Genomic DNA, 16,705 nt, shown 5'->3' with positions numbered 1-16,705 from the left:
GCGGGCCAACTGAAAGAATGAAATCGAAAGAAGAAATGAAACGGCCAGGACGCCCCTGCCAAATGTTGTAAATCACTTGGCAATATGGCGACGTTGTAACAATCTTCAAAAGAAACACGGCAAATCAATGAATATAACAAGTGTTGTGAAAATTTGATTTTCACCAGTTGATAAAAAAGCAAAAGAAAAAAAGCATAAAAGAGGAAAATCAATTTGCGATATGTTGTTCACTGTGACGCGTTCTTTTGTTTTATTGCGGCCGCGTTCTTCGGAGTTGTGCTCGTAAAACAATAGTAGATGGAAACAGATTGGCCACTGTCCCCGCGTGGACTATCGGTGGTGAGAGGGAGGACGTTTATGCAGAAAGAGAAAACCCCCCGAAAAAAAATGTCCAGTGATTTACGAGTCAATAAAAATTTAAAGTTCATTTGGTTTTTATATTTTCATCGCTCAGACAGCACAACGGTTCGACATTCAGCATCATCAGGTGATTATATATTCTTCGAGAACGAAAAGGGCGGGGCATTTGATAAAGAAAAAACAAAAACAATGGAAAAACGTTTTGGAGGCACAAACTGTAAACGAGAGATGACACACACACACATCAAAAAAGCCTATAATATATTTCGAATGAAATGTGGATCAGTGTTTTTGTGTGTGTTGCCTGCGCTTTAATGTCAAAAAAAAAAAAAAAAAGAAAAAAAATCAATTTCTTTTGGAAAGGGGGGCAACTCGATTGAGCGAGAGAAAATAGAATATATATAAACGCTGCAATCTGTGTGTGTTGCACCACCACACTAACAAACAAGCAAAAAACACGAACTGGACAGCACGATGTTTTCAAATACATTTATATATATACAATTCGCGCACACGTGTGTATACGAAAAAGGAGAGAACAATTATATATGCAAATGTAATCATATAATATCCCAATCATTTTTCATTTCTTGTTTGGTTTTTTTTCAAGAGTAAGGTATTATATATAGGACAACTGTTTTTGTTTTTTTTTAGCAGAAGGACAACGGGTTGCACTCGAATTTGCTTTGCCGGGAAATGCGTCACGTCATTTCAACGTCAACGTTTGTATATATCTAATATCATATGTGAATATATACGCGAGTGGAAAGGAAAACATATATAGGCTATATAGTTTCTATTGAAATGATTCTCTTCAACTGCACAACTGTATATAGTTTTTACATTCGCCATATGGCAACGTCGGCAATCCCATCCGTTTCCGATATAGACAGGCAAAACAAAACCAAGTGCAAAACACAGTGTGAACAACTAATACATGTATAATCATAATCGGAAGTGGGGGGAAGCGTTAATTGCCCTTTTTTTTTTTGAATTGTTTTTTTTTTAAGATTTTTGAAGAAGCATTTTCAAAAGGAGTGGCCGAAATCATAAAGAAAAAGGCGACACGCGCTCAAGAAGAACAGACACGAAGCAAATGGCGTTATGTAATAATGTATAGTTAAACACTATCACAGATATATAAATGTATGTAGTGTGTTGTTTTTGTTTCGACAATTCTATGATGAAAAGGTGGGGGGGAGGGGGAGGGTTCAGCATTTAGAAAATCCAAATATTTTATTTGTACATGATGGATAAATGTCGGCCCGTGTGACGTCACTATACGAAAATGGCATCGGTCTGGACGAATGAATGAAAACCAAATTGAAAAAAAAAAAAAAAACGAGTCAGGAGTTTGATGGCAAAAGGGAATTTCTCTTTTTCTTCCTCTCTAAAAATCGAATGTACACAAACTAATTTATTCTCTTCGAATGATGATTATTTTAAAGCAGAAACAGCTGATTTGAAAATATCAAAGGGAGACGCAAAGAGAGATTGCACTGGGTTCTTTTGTTTTGTTTTGCTCCTTGTTATGCCTTTTTGTTTTGTTTTTTTGCTTTGAATCCGACACAAGTGGGTGACACGTCAAACATCACGCGTTATAGAATATTTAAAAAAAAACAATCATTCGATTGTGTCGACACGATCGGAAAAAAACCAAAAAATGACACAACGTTTCATCTTCTCGTTGGAATGGCGCAATAATATTTACTATATTTACGCTAGATTTTGTATATATAAGTAGTACGTCTTTTGGTTCACACGCCCTTATTTGTTGTTGTTGTTTTTCCTCCTTATTTGGCCGGTGAGTTATGATACCGCAGGTCGTTTGTTGTAGTTCCTCTCCGTGAATTCCAAATTATATATCCGGGCTCAATTGAACTTTGTTGCAATTTTTTTTTTTTGAATGAAACAAAATTTCGGTGGAGTTTTTGGCGTCCTCTTATTATTATCATAAATTTTTTTTTGTTTTGCATATTGAATGGATTGCAGCGAACGAACGAGAGTCGAATCATGACGCGTAGCCCGATCCACCAATAGGAGACCTGCATTATAATTTTTTTCAAATAAAAAAAAAAAAATTCATTAAATATAACGTCAGATTAAATCCAAATTCTTAAATCGATCAATAATAATCTCATTCAATCAAAATAAAATTCAATAAAGAAGAAAAAGAAAGCCATGAATGGTGATGTGTGACAATAAAAGGGCCGCCCCGGATTTAATATTGACATTTGTGTGTGTGTACGTGTGTGTGGAGGGACCCCCTCGCATAAAAGCCCCTCCACGCAACGGTCCAGCGTCGCACAAATTGATCTGGGACGTCGGTGGGAAAGACACCATATTGCCCACTCCTCTATATATATACAATAGGCTATATATTAAATTCCCGTCTTGCCCTTCCTTCCATTGGCAATCTCATCGCCCCGACCATGACGTAACGCCTTGTTTATACAAGAACAAACAAAATGGTGGATTATAAAAGAAAGAAAGAAAGACTTACGTTCTGTAGACGGGACGGAAGGCTGTCGAAGACGACGCTGATTCTGAACTATTGATGCTGGGCGAACCGTGTTGCGAGACGGGCGGGGCGGTCATCATGGCGGACGCGGCGGTCGGAACAGCCGACGAAGGCGTGGTGGAGGGCGCGGCCATAGGCAAATGTTGGGTCCGCGATGATGAGCCCGGACTGGGCATGTCGGACTGAATCGACGCCCGTCGACGCGGTGGCGCTCATCGTCGGCGGCAACGGCGTCGCGTGCATCGGGTTCAATCGATTCAACTGTTGTTGTTGCTGCTGCTGCTGTTGTTGTTGCTGTTGTTGAGGCGAGACGTAGGGATGGTACTGGTGTTGGCCCAGGTTGTTGCTGCTGTTCAATTTCAAATTGGGCGGCGTCTGCGGCGGCGTGTCCGTCTGAACGGCGTCCGTGTATCCGTTGTAGGCGGCGCTGGACGAAGAACCGGCGTACCCGTTGCTGTAGCCCGTCAGACTCGGATAGCGACCGTACGAGCCGAATCCAGCGGCCATTTTAGCGTTCATGGCAGCCATGTTGGACATGCCGTTCATCATGCTGCTACCACCTGATCAAAAACGTTGCCAAATCAACAATGAAATGATTGAAACTTTGGAAATTCAATTGAATCTCTTTGACTTTATATCCGTTCCAAATCATTCTACGATGGTTATAGACTACGCCTCCCCTTCCCCCACAAAAAAATTATGATGCGTATATATATTACGTATAGGCTATAATTGGTTCCCCGCCAGTTGCATAAATAGGACGTAACCAACCACCGTCACACGACTAGGCTATATATGTTGTACATAATAGGATATATAGGCTGTTATGGAACACAAAAGAAAACTATACTTATATATACTTTTGAGGTTTCCATTCTTTTGCCATCCCCCTCCGTTCTTCTAGATAATATGAACGCCCTCGTCCCCCCCCCAAAAAAAAATAAAGACTAACGTTAATTCACCTGAGTTATTAGGACAAACAGTGACAATTTTTTTTTGAAATTTTTAGTTGGGGAAGAGGGGGAGCTCTTACCGGTCATGGTGGCCATGGAGCTAATCGGTCCGTTGACTCCCGAAAACCAGGAATGATGATTGGCTGGGCCGACGGAGGCCAAGTGGTGGTGATGAGCTGCGGCGGCTGCGGCGGCCGCTGCCGCCGCCGGATGCATCATGGCCGCTGCCATCATCTGACTGCCAGCGCCACCGTTGCTACCGGAGACGGCCAGGTGACCGTTGGGCGGCGGTGGTGTTTTACAGGCGGCCGTGTCGGCCAGTGACCAGATTTTCGGCTTGGCCGAAGACGAGGACGACGACGTCGGAGAAGACAATTGCTGTTGATGCTGTTGGTGCATGTCCATGACGGAGCCGCCGTGAGCCGACGAAGGATAACCGGCCATTTGATGGTGATGATGGTACGGGTTGTTCATCAGATTGGAGACGGACACCGAGACGGACACGTCGCCTCCGTGATGGTGGTGGCCGTGTTGCGGGTGAACCAAGTGGTGATGATGCGGATGAACCAAATGGTTCAACGAATTGCTGCCGATCGAGTGGGGGGAGACGGAGCCACGTGAGTCGTCGTCGCAATCGCTCTTGTCATCGCCGTCATCTATTTACACGTCAATTCGATCGAATCATTTTCATTAGTTGACGAAATGTGTGGCCATCAACTAATACAATTCGAAAACAGTTCCAAAAATCGAAAATTTGAAATGAAACCAACTCATTTTTTAGGCAGGCAGGGAAATATTTGTTTCGCTATCTGTATTTAAACTGTGCGCACAAAATGATAAGACACGTCTGTTCAAAACAGTCGAGATAGAAAACAAAATAGACACGACTTGGGTGGCTATCGAAATTCTTGTCGACTGCTGTCAGTCCTTTCTGCCGTCCACAAACACACAAGCAGCACAAACTCGAAAATGCTGTGAGATAAGAAACGATGATGAGCGTGTTTTTTGTTTTGGCCGGCTCTGTCTCTCTCGCTTTTCTTGCATATGCTCATCCTGAATACATGATGTTTGCTATGATACATGTTAAAGATTATCGGCCTAACTACGGGTTTTCCTCGGCTATACAAACTATTTAATCATTTGAGCAGGTCTTATTTCGTTTGTTTGAACAGTGTCGACAGGACGTCTGCAATCTCACCGTTTGATCCTATTGGGTATATATAATATCAATACTAATAACGCCATCCAACCTTTGGCCTCCCTTTTCTTTTCCTCTCTTTCTCTGTGTGTGTTTGATTGTGTGACAAAGGAATCAAAGAATGTGCTGGCTGACAAAATAAAAGAGCTGATGTTATACATGGCGCTAAGTCCCATCTAATCCCCGTGACTACAACGACTCGGCTACCGACACACTTAACATCGTTGCACGACTCTTCTGACATGTGGCCTGTTATAATAGGCCTACAGCACACAGGACGCAAATCGCTTTTCAAACAAACCCAACTGATGTTTCTTTTTTTTTTAAAACAAAAAAAAACCCATCCGATTATCGGCCATTTTGTTTTTTCTTATCGTACATATGATACAAAATAAAATAAAAATAAAAAATTGAATATACCTTTATCGATTTTGGAGTGTTTCATCTTTTTGCCGTGTTGCTGTTTGCCGTGCGTCGGTGACGAGGATTCATCGTCGCTGCGTCCGCTTGCGCAATCGTCGTCGTCGTCGTCGTCGTTGCGGTTCTTCGGCTCCCACGTCATCTTGTTCTCCTTCTTGAGTCGGCGGCGCGCGTTGGCGAACCAGGTCGACACCTGCGTCAGCGTCATCTTGGTGATGATGGCCAACATGATCTTCTCGCCTTTGGTCGGGTACGGGTTCTTCTTGTGCTCAGACAGCCAAGCTTTCAGCGTCGCCGTCGATTCGCGAGTGGCGTTCTTCCGACGGGCGGCCAGGTCGTAGCTGGCCCCATACCTTTTGCGATCACATGATTTTTGGTTTATTTTTTTTTGGGGTTCATTGTCAATCTTAAACAAGGGAATCGCAAAGGATTTTTTGCTGATGCGATAGATACAAATGACGCCAAATGCAAATCATCAACGCCAGAGGGCAAAGGCAGTTTTCTATTGTTCGTTCTCTTCTTTTGAATTGTTTTAATTTGAAAGAAAAATGAACAAAATAAAAAAATAGGGGATTGAAAATTAGCCATTTTCGTTGTTTTTAGGGGCCCCCCTCTTCTCTATTTACAAGACTGATTAGGTTTAATCCCGGGCTAATGATAAGTCCCCCCCATTTTCCACGGCTTATAGATTGACTGATGCGCACAGCTGTACACACACATCAGCCTCTTATTTTCAAGCCCCATATTTAATTCTTGTGCACACATCAATAGACTAAATTTCTATATTATTTTGGTTCTTCTTGTTTATATAGATTCGCCCCTTTTTGTTTTTCCTTGATTACATGTTCTGATGTTCAAGTGAAAAAGAGACTGGCACTTATAAAACTTATATATACTTCGACACGTACGGATGAAATCAAATCAAAATACCCATAAGCGGCTAGAGCTGGATCGTAAGGATAATAGCCCTGCGCTGACTGGTGCAGTCCCGGCGCCGTCGACCAGGCCGATACGTCGCTTCCTCCCGATCCGGCTTCCTTCAGCGAATAGGGATTCGTCTGTTAATCATAGAAAAATAAATAAATACAAATTATTATTATTTCGTTGTTAAAAGGGTTGATTTAAATACTATCTATACAGACAAATGAAATGGGGAAATATATATATTAGCCCATATAACAGTAATGATCACGTGATGACAATGAGATAGGCAAAGAGCAGTTTTGATATCCAAAGTCCGTCAATCAACCTGCAGACATTTAATCCTTATAGGCCTAATATCTTTCTCTCTCTTTCCTATTTCTTTTCTCTTTCTTGTGTGTCCCTTTTGTGTTTCCCTTTTCTTATTCTTTTTTTTTTTTTTGTGACTCTTGTGTGTCATTTGCCCCCCTTCGTTAACTGCTGCCATGTCGGTCTGCCTTCCTTGTCTATATACGTATATACACAGATAGACGTGTGTGTGTGTGTGTGTGTAAAAACTCTAGACGATGCATAGAAAAGAAAAAAAGATGGACCTCTCTTTCTCCTTTTCTTGTTTCTTATATATATAATGTATATACATATCTATAGCACACGCACGTCCTCTCTGCAATACAACACAAGTATATGTGTGTGTGTGTGTGTGTGTGTGGGTATGCTATATAGCTGAGGCGCGCGACAGTATCTCCAGCCGCCATCTTGGCGCCTCTTAGCCTGAAACAACACCGATAATCCGGACAATCTGTCTCTCCCTTCTCCTCCCCTTCTCCTCCTACTCCACCTTCCTCGCAGCACCGTCTTCCCCGTGTGTATGTCTTTCTTTTCTTTTTATTTTCTTATATTCTTATATTATATACTGGATATATATGTACGTATATATATATATATATACAGCGCAGTCTGCCACACTATAAAGAGAGTTTCCCAAAAAAAGAAAGAGAACTAAAGCAGACTAAAGCAGCAAAAATATATAAAAATAAAAGGGGAAAGACTATATAGCGTATGTAAAATAAGGGGAAAGAAAATAAAAAACGGTCAACTCGGTTTCTCATTATACTGGTTTCCCTCATCCTCTCTTTTTGTTTTTTTTTTTTGGGGGGGGGGATGACGAAAAAGGGGGCAAAAATTAAAATTAAATTCTTTAAAACAATAGCGATGAGGTATCCAACGTGAGTCGAAACGGCCCATTCTGCTGTTGGTATATATGTACTATATAATACATATTGAAAATATTGGGTTATATCTAAAATTTGGTTAGGAACGACGGACGATTTTGATGAAACGTTGAACAATTTGACAATGGCATAAATAAAGAAAACTCAACAACAAAATGAAAAAAAATTCGAATGAAAAAAAGGAAAAAAAGGAAAACAAAAGAGCTCGAAATCTCTTTTTAATGTTGATGATGATGATGATGTGCGCGTTGCTCCGGGATCGGGTGCGCATCATCATCAAATAAATTGAGGTACCAAAAAAAAAAATTAAATAAAATGAAAAAAGAGCTCCCCTCTTTTTTTTTTTTTTTCTTTACTTCTCCTCCTCTTAGTACATTTTTTTTTTCCACAGTGGATTGATAAGAGTATATACGTATATATCTAACCTATTCTTTTCTGATTTAGGTTTCTTTTCTTTTTTTTTTTTTACGTTGCTGTTGAAAATACGTATTTTTTTTGTGTGTGTTTGTTTCATAGGCCACACACGCAAAAACGCCATCAACGTAAAAAGAGACAACGAAAATCTAAAGCCCCTCCGGAGTTTTTTCGTTTTTTCTTGTGTGTGTGTGTTTCCCTTCAACAGCAAAAAAGAAGCGCATCCATACATGCATCACACAAATAACAAGATAATGTACTATTTTTTCATATATATACCATTAAGTATATATGATTTTAATGTAATATTAAAACAATTCAAATCGAATCAGAGATGAATGCGCTCATTCACAGCATCAAAACACAATCAGCTGTGATGTGTGTAGGCCTAATATATAGATTTCAATGTATGCTAGAGACGATCTATATAATATAACGCCGGTTATATTATATAGACAATTCATTCGTCTATCTGTATACGATCGTCGTGATTTGATGCTAATATATAAACAGCCCAACAATGTGGCCGAGCAAATCGAAGGACACACAAATCCAAAATGAAATCAAACAAAAAAGAAGTGTGTGCGGTGTTGATGACTATCATTTGACGTGAGGCCCCCCCTTTTCTTTTTTTTCCAGAAGAATGTGTGCGATGGCCGGGCTCTCTATATGAATCCATCATCAGCGGATAAATAGACAACTCGGCATTTTTTCTCATTTTTGTCGGTCAAATTCGAATTGAAAAGAACCGTCGGCTCTTGTTTATAGAAAAGAATGTTCCATAGACGTGAACATCTCGCGATTGTTTCCCCAGCACATCACAACGACGAATGAATTGGCCCTTTTTTGTTATTTTGGTTTCTTTCTTTTTGAATGAGAGTTCTTTGCTCATTTGCTTATTTCGTGGTCGTGTAATCGGTGTCGGAAAAAAAACCAAAAAAACAAAAACAAAATAACTGGCGTCCTAACTCTACGCAGCAGCAACGAAACTGTTCATGTAAGACACGGGCAGCGCTGGAGGCGATGAGGTACGCACATGAGCGCCACATATATATAATATATAATATATGAAATATACACAGCATAAAACTTGCTTCCCTGCAGCGCTACAAATTAAAAAGCCATCAAGACCCCGTCGAGAGCGCCACATTTCTTTTGTTTTAAATAGACATGTCTGCAAGACAAGCGCGCGGAGAGCGAGAAAAGAAACAGAACAAGAAACGAGACGAGAGCAAAAGACTTACACAACAACATCAGCATTTTATCTTTCTTTAACGTATATAGCTATACACATACGTATAGTCTATAGTTGTTTTTTTGTTTTAAATATACGCATAGATTCTTTGTAATATTTATAACGCGTTATATAGGTCTGCTGTGTGTATAGACTGAGAGGGGATAAGGATTGTTGCCGCTTGACTACACACAAGTGCCAGCCCAGGTTATTTCGAATTGCGTGTGAAATTACACACGTTTTTTTTTCGTTCGACTTCCGTCTGGCTGTCCCCCCTTTTTTTCTTTATACCTCCACACCCTCTCGAGACTATCGTCAACCAATAGCAAATCTTCTTTCTCACTCTTTTATATGTATATACGTGTGCCCGTCGAATAATGTCGGACAACATACACGGAATGAAATAGACAATTGCTTTTGAAAAAAATAAATAAATAAATAGAATAAAAAAAGAGAGAAGTAAAGAACAAAAAAAAAAAAATGATAGTGAAGGGACAGGTGGAGCTGCGGGAAAGAGAAAAAACAAAAAAAAAAACGCTATAGGCAAATTATTCCGCCCCATTTCAAAATCAATCACATCCCCCATCCCCCGCCAGTGATGGGTGCACACACGCAGCGCTTTTGTCAGCGGTTGAGGTATTATCTAATACAACAACACCGAAACCAACGCCTTTCTTTCTTTCTTTCTTTTCTTTGTCATATAGCAAGACGTCAATCTATGTGAGATGCCACAATGAAAAAAAACAGTTTTGATATACAAACAGAAATGAAAATATGAAAAAATGTCTCCAGTCGTATAACTCCCCCCCGTTGCGGTTTCAATATGCTAAAAGAAAAACGGATGGGGAAAAAAAATGAATAGATTCTTATGCCCGGTATACTTTGCATCTCTCTCTGTCTATAACCATCACCATGTGTGGATATATGGCCGTTGTTGCCTTTTGCTATGTCGTCCATACGGGCTGTATAATAGAGGACAAGAAAAAGACGAAAGAAAAGGCACACACGGACTATCGGTCGTTCATCATCGAGCGGTTTCCCATGAACAAACAGTCAGTTTGCATATCGCTACATCTCTCGTCTTTATATATATGTATAGGTATAGGCTATAGGAGGAAAAAAAATAGATAGATGTATACACAAAGGAATAAGGGACGACCATCCCTGGGTGGTGGCGTCGCCTTCTATTTGTTTGTTTTCTTTATTCTTTTTCTATTTTCATTTTCTTTATTTGTTGAAGAGACGCTCGTTTTGCCTAGACAAACGTAAAGCTATTTAAGTTGTTAGGTCATCTGTATATGTAATACATACGAAGCGTATAATATAACAGCCGCAATGTTTGAACACGGTCGCATCGATATATATACAGCATCTAGGCCTATACAGTTAAAAATCGTATAGGGACACCTCCCGCTTTCGTTGGTCGTTATTGAGGGCCTCCGTGTCCAAAAACGTGTAGAGATATAGCCTCCATCTATAAGGTGACGGTTATTGTATACGAAACGAGACAGATATAATATATAATATAGCAGACGAAATGAAGACGCTGAACAGACGACTCTGACCGGCTGCTGCGGGGGCCATTACATGTATGAAAGGACGGATAGCGAAAGCCATTCGAAGGTCTTTGATATGTCTAACGGATGTGCCCCATAACGACGGTGCTGATGTATGCATAATAGGCCGATTTTGAATGTGATCATTTGGAAAGTGTCGTACAACAAAACAAAGGAATGCGCAATTTTGGGTCGTTATTGCCTGTTTTTTTAGACAATTATTTCATAGAGGGTTTAGATCAAGTGGCAATGGAAATAACAAGCGCGTTTCTTTCAGAGGGCAAGGCATCGCGGAAACGGCCAGTGATGGATCGTTTTCATGGGGTTCTTTTTTTATTTATTCCTTTCTTTGCCCCCATTGACGCCGTTCCTACGCTTCTGTTGTGCTACTGACGGCCTCATCCACAAAAGTATAAAAACCACTCATCAATGGGGCAGGCAGACAGGCAGGCAGGCAGGCAAAAATGAATCAGCTGTATGGACAGTTTGTGGACGATACGGTTCGATTGCCATCAGCTGATGTGTTAAGGTATATAATACACAGCCACTGACATAATGTCTACACAATAAAAAACAAAAAAGAAAGAAAGAAAAGGGGGCAGAATAAAAGGGAGGCACATTCATATGTAGAGTCTAATTTAGACCGCGTGATGCAGGAAATGAGCCGGGCGGTCCATCATTGCCTGGCCAGAGCACGCCTCTCCAATGGGCCCCCATCCATTTTCAAGTCAAGTTGGCCCTCTCCATATTTTTGCTTTTGATATACCTACTATATAGGCTATATTATGCGGCCGTTGTTTGTTCTAATATACTTTTCCCGCCCTGACACACGACACGCTGGAGCTATACAGGCATTTCCAACCAGCCTATGATGTGATGGCGAGTCGCGTGAATATTACAGGCTAGATGTATTATACATACAAGATGGACAGAAGGGGGGGGTTCTCCCACAAATGTCATCATCATCGTGACGTGTAACGTGCATCTAATTAACTCATCACGCCACATGATTGTTTCACTTCTTTTTCTTTTTCCCCTTCGCTCTGCGATGGTGGGAACTGAATAGATAACGATCCTCATCCCATCACATAACAAGAGCCTCTTTTATTTCTTTTTTCTTCTTCTCATAGATTTATAGGCCTAATTATTTAAGACTTAAATAACTTAATTTTCAAGCAAAAAAACAAAAAATGAAACTGACCAGAGATGAATAAAAGGCTGTTGTGCTGTCCATTCCAAGACTCGGGTACGGATTTTGATCGGACGATGGGTAGGCAGCGCTGTAGACACCGTGAAGGCCAGTCACGCCCGTCACGGCTGATGACACGGCGGCCAGTCGAGCCGCAGCGGCGGCAGCCGCCGGACCGTATCCGGCAGCCAATCCATTTTGCAGCGCTTGAAGACGCTCGTACTGGCAGGAGCAAACCGTTTGGCCTGTCACCGGATCTGTCACTAAAGGACGGCCCGAATCGCAGCAAGGAGAGGCGGCTCCCGATCCAGCGGCCGACGACGCGTTGGCGTTCAAATTGCTGGTAGGGCCGTCAGCGTTGACGCTGTCCCCGCCGCCGGGACTGGCCGCTCCGGACGCGGCCAACGCGGCAGCCGATGACGATGAAGACGAAGACGACGATGAAGAAGAGGCTGGCCCACCACCCGACGGACTTCCCGTCGACATCAATAACTGATTTCAAAGCAAAATTCAAAGAAAATCGTCTTGTTTTTAATGTTATACCACCGCATTTTATTGATGTGATATTTGATATCTATTATATAGGCCTGCTAAATGGCTTTTTCTATATATAATTGAAATGTTTTCGCTTGCTGGTATACATACAGCAGCATATGACCTGCGAAACGATCATAGCCATCCATCAAACTTAAGAGCCCAACCACGGCCCATTATTCTCAACAACTCCACCCCAATAGTCTGGGCTGCTGGGAGAAAAAGGAAGTTGAATAGAACTCGATGATGAGGGGTTCTCTACCGTCTTTTTCCCTGACTTGTTTATAACGTTTCATCCTTGACGTTGGCATCAGCAGGAGCAGCCACCTCTCCTTTATATAATAATAGATGTGGACGATGAAAATCTATCGAGAGCTGATGATACCCTGATGTGCGTTTAAGCTACCGTTGTCGGCATCACCGGATTAGCATAATGGCTACCGACGTTGAGTGGCATGAAGTGGGTTGAATCGGGGGGGGGGAGGGCAAACGTATCAAGAGAAAATGGGAGAGCTCACATCGCGCCATCGTTATGTAATAGTCTATATATTATCCATCGCAATATAATTCTGATAGCAAAAACAAATGAAAAATGCCGATCGCCAAAACGTGGACAATGCATATCGGCAGGACTATATACATCCAAGAATCCTTACAGGTGTGTACATCTTCCTTTTAAATGTTAACACACACACAGCTCTTTATCGTCGTGTACTACATCACGCGTATAGTCTGCATAAATGTATGGAATTATCGAACTCTACGGCTATATATAGGTTATATATCTATATACATCACGCATATTCAAACACCACCCCTAAAATACAGAGTGTGTGTGTGTGTCTTTCTCTTATATATAATAGCCTATAGTATATAGGGGGAAAAAAGAAGAACCGGCTATTCTATGTAGATACCGGAAGCCCGTTTTTGGCTGGAACACAGGATAACAGCAGCAGCAGCAGCTTATGATGGATAGCGTCACCAATAGCCTATTTTTTTCTTTCTATTTTTTATTTTTTATTTTTGTTTTACCTATCTCTATCCAAGCGTTATGACGCTTGGATGCATATATAATACATATCCTTTAGCGAGTGAATTTAACCCACCCCCAGACAAAACTAAAAACAGACAAAAGGCAGTTCACATTTTTCCCTCGTCTAAATGAGCTTATGTGTTTTTGTGTTCTTCTCTATTTTGGACGCGTTCTTTTTCTATGGCTTTTCCTTATGTTTTCTATATATGCATATGTACATAATATACACAGCACGCATGTATATAGATCCAATAATATGGTTGTACGGACAAATCTCTTGCTCTACAGCTCGCATTACTTTCTCGACAAGCAAAACTATCACCCATCTACATATAAAGGCTAACATAGGACAGCCTATTTATGAATACAGCACGACACATAGTATAATAGAAAAGCACAAACAAATGAAACGATTTTTCACTTATAAAGATTTATAGATTTTTTTTTTTTTTTACCTGTGAAGGCGGCGCTGTACGGATAGCCGAACTGTGAATAACTCGACATAGTGGTCATAATTTCAATGTCTCTCTCTGTTTTTTTGTGTGTGTATGTGACGAGAGTTGTGTGCTGCGTGCAATTCTATAGCGAACACGCGCGCGCACTTGAAACCACTTTGCAATAACACTATTTTTGTTGTTGGGTTTGGTTGGTTGTTATGATGATATACAGCAATTACTATAAACTGGCCACAAAATGGTGAGGTAGCGATGGCTTTACTCTAATGGCGACGCAGCGGAAATTGCCGTAACGGCTACAAGACTCGCCGTCCACACATATGGAGTCACGCACGCCAAAGCCAAACGGGCCAAAAAAGTCAAAGCGGCAAGTGCGGGTTTTTTTTGTCTTCAAAAGACAAACAGCCGCAAGTCAAAAAGATAAACCGAAATATTTCTGCAAATCGGTTCGACACACGGAAAGGCAATTGTTCTCACTCAAGAACAAAAAACAAGAAGAAAAAACAACACACTCAAACACACACGCACAAGTCAATTTCTTCAAACTTTGTTTTGATGTTCTTTGATTCGACGGGTTAACAAGCAGAACTGAAGAAAAAAAAAAACAAACAACAACAACAACAAAAAAATCCTGTTTGTTTGAACGAAGTTGTAGATCAAAGAACAAAGAGGATTTGTTTCTTTTTTGTTGTTGTGTGTGTTGTTGTTTTTTCCGGATGGCTGATTTGTTTTCCTTTTGATGGTGGGGGTGCGCGCAAGTGCGACACACAACCGAACCCGCCAAACTTTTTCTTTAAAGTTCTTTGAATAAATTTTGTTTGTTTTTTTCTTTCTTCTTCTTCTTCGTTGGGACGATGAACGATAGAAAACTTGTGTAGCGGCTTTTTTTGTTTTTCTTTTTGGCTAGTCCTCAAGTTCGGGCGAGAGTTGTCTAAATAACGACCTTGTGCGCGCAGAGCCACGGAGCCGACTGATCTCTGGTCGGACCTTCCGTTCCGCCTTTGCTGTTGCCGTCCACGGTCCCGCCCGTTTCTCCTTCGGATGGCCGACACATCCACTAGTCCCTCCCCTTGTGCCCAAGAAAAGGGGCCGGCCCGTGTGACGAGCTCTTTCGCTAGCAGGTTGGGAGGAACAAGGCGGAGCTTGAAGGCCAGCCCCTTTTGCCGTCATCAACCAATAGGCAAACGAATTGCTCTTCTGCCTCTGGCTGGGCACTTGTGCCATCATTCTGCACCCCCCAAAGTCCAGGATTCTTTTTTCTTTCTTTCTTCGTGTTGTTGAGTGGGGGTATCTAGATGCCCGTCTGCTTTTCTTCTTGTATTATTTTTTTTTTTCAAATGATTTTTCAAAGAAAGAAAGAAGAGGGTCGCTGCCCGTTGCCGTCTGGCATCGACCAAGGTGGAGCGGCAGCCAAGAGACTCCGCCTTCATAGCCAAAGCAATTTTCGATGCTGTGGTTCCGCCCACGCCGCCAACTTGGCATCGATTGTCTTGTTCTCTTCCCAACCTTGCCTCTCTCTGTCTCTCTCTCTCTCTCTCTCTACATGCATACACGCACAACAAATAATACAAATACACCAAACGCCGTTCTATCCTTTCGAACTCTTGTTCCCTTTTTCTTGCCTTATAACACAAATCTACATGTTGTTGTATAATACCGTCCCATACGTATAAGAATACAGTGAATAAATGTATATGCAGTATTTCCGTGTTTACATACGCGCGAGCTGGTCCATCATTTGTACAGTTTTCCAATTCAACGATTTTTTTTTCCTTTTCTTTGGCTTTTTCAGCTTCGGATAGAGGTGCACTGCCAAAAACGGAACGTGATACAATAGACAATAGAATTTTTTTAAAAAAAAGGGATACAACAAAAAAACAAAAGGACACCATTTCGTGCTGGTTGTCGTCGAACGCCGAATCCTTTTGTACATATTTTATTCCCCATTTTTCTTGTTTGTGTTCCCTCTTTTTTGTATGTATATTTCGCTCGTTGTTTCATCAGTAGACTGTTCGTAGTATACTGCATACGACAATGGGCCGGCCATTCCGACGATTGCATTTAAATATATATCAGTAGGATAGGCTATACACGTTCTAAATGTGATGATATGTGCTGCGTTCTATATACATAACAACAAGCAAAGCCATTGAACCTTATGGGGTCAGGCAATCATGTCTACATGTATATATACATTTTTTCTTTCTTCCTGCAATCCTCCCCCATCACCGTCGCTTGTCCCTGTCTAATAGATTTGTTAAGCTCGTGGTTTATATATAGTAGACTAGATAAACGGAACCGAGAGAAATAATAAAAAAAAAAAAGGGCGAGCAGGCTCAGCACTTTATTCGCTCCATTGCCAATCATAACATGGCCGCTGGTTGTTCTTCTCCCTATTATAGTCTATATACCCTGAAATTCTTTCAAAGAGCTTTGAGATAAACTGTTTTTTAATGGGGATATACAGCACAGACCCCGAAAAAAGAAGAGAGAGGGAAAGAAAACAGAAGCGGAGATGGGAAAATATAGTCGATAATTGTATATATATATAGTAGAGCTCATATTGTACATGTCCAGGAGCAAGTCCCAGACATCTATTAGCAAAACCCGCAGCAAAAGAACTCGGGGGAGAATTGAAAAAAAAAAAAATAAATAAAATAAATAAATAGATTTTCTTTTTCTTTG

At 41.1% G+C, this 16,705-nt stretch overlaps 1 protein-coding gene across 2 annotated transcripts; it reads right to left on the bottom strand.

Moving 5' to 3' along the window:
- Positions 1 to 416: 416 nt before the first annotated feature.
- Positions 417 to 15,004, bottom strand: LOC116923244 (homeobox protein caupolican). Of its 2 annotated transcripts, none has more exons than XM_045173664.1 (7): positions 14,021 to 15,004; positions 12,011 to 12,522; positions 6,383 to 6,510; positions 5,453 to 5,805; positions 3,915 to 4,490; positions 2,864 to 3,441; positions 417 to 2,405 (listed from the first exon to the last, which is right to left on the bottom strand). In XM_045173664.1, the coding sequence occupies exons 2-6, from the start codon at positions 12,482 to 12,484 to the stop codon at positions 2,912 to 2,914; spliced, it is 2,061 nt and encodes a 686-aa protein (XP_045029599.1). In that variant the 5' UTR covers positions 12,485 to 12,522; positions 14,021 to 15,004; the 3' UTR covers positions 417 to 2,405; positions 2,864 to 2,911. The 2 variants fall into 2 exon arrangements, with proteins under 2 accessions (XP_045029599.1, XP_045029598.1); XM_045173663.1 differs by having other exon boundaries at positions 12,011 to 12,490.
- Between the last annotated feature and the right edge of the window lie 1,701 nt (positions 15,005 to 16,705).

This window comes from Daphnia magna, linkage group LG5 (assembly GCF_020631705.1).
Source record: "Daphnia magna isolate NIES linkage group LG5, ASM2063170v1.1, whole genome shotgun sequence".
Lineage (NCBI taxonomy): Eukaryota > Metazoa > Arthropoda > Branchiopoda > Diplostraca > Daphniidae > Daphnia > Daphnia magna.
This window is presented reverse-complemented; position numbering and strand designations above follow the sequence as displayed.

Coding starts and splice junctions, on each gene's coding strand:
- LOC116923244 (XM_045173664.1), bottom strand. CDS start 12,484: ATGTCGACGGGAAGTCCGTCGGGTGGTGGGCCAGCCTCTTCTTCATCG. Junction 6,511..12,010: donor CAGCCTTTTATTCATCTCTG/GTCAGTTTCATT, acceptor TATGATTAACAG/ACGAATCCCTATTCGCTGAA. Junction 4,491..5,452: donor ACACTCCAAAATCGATAAAG/GTATATTCAATT, acceptor ACGTGTAAATAG/ATGACGGCGATGACAAGAGC.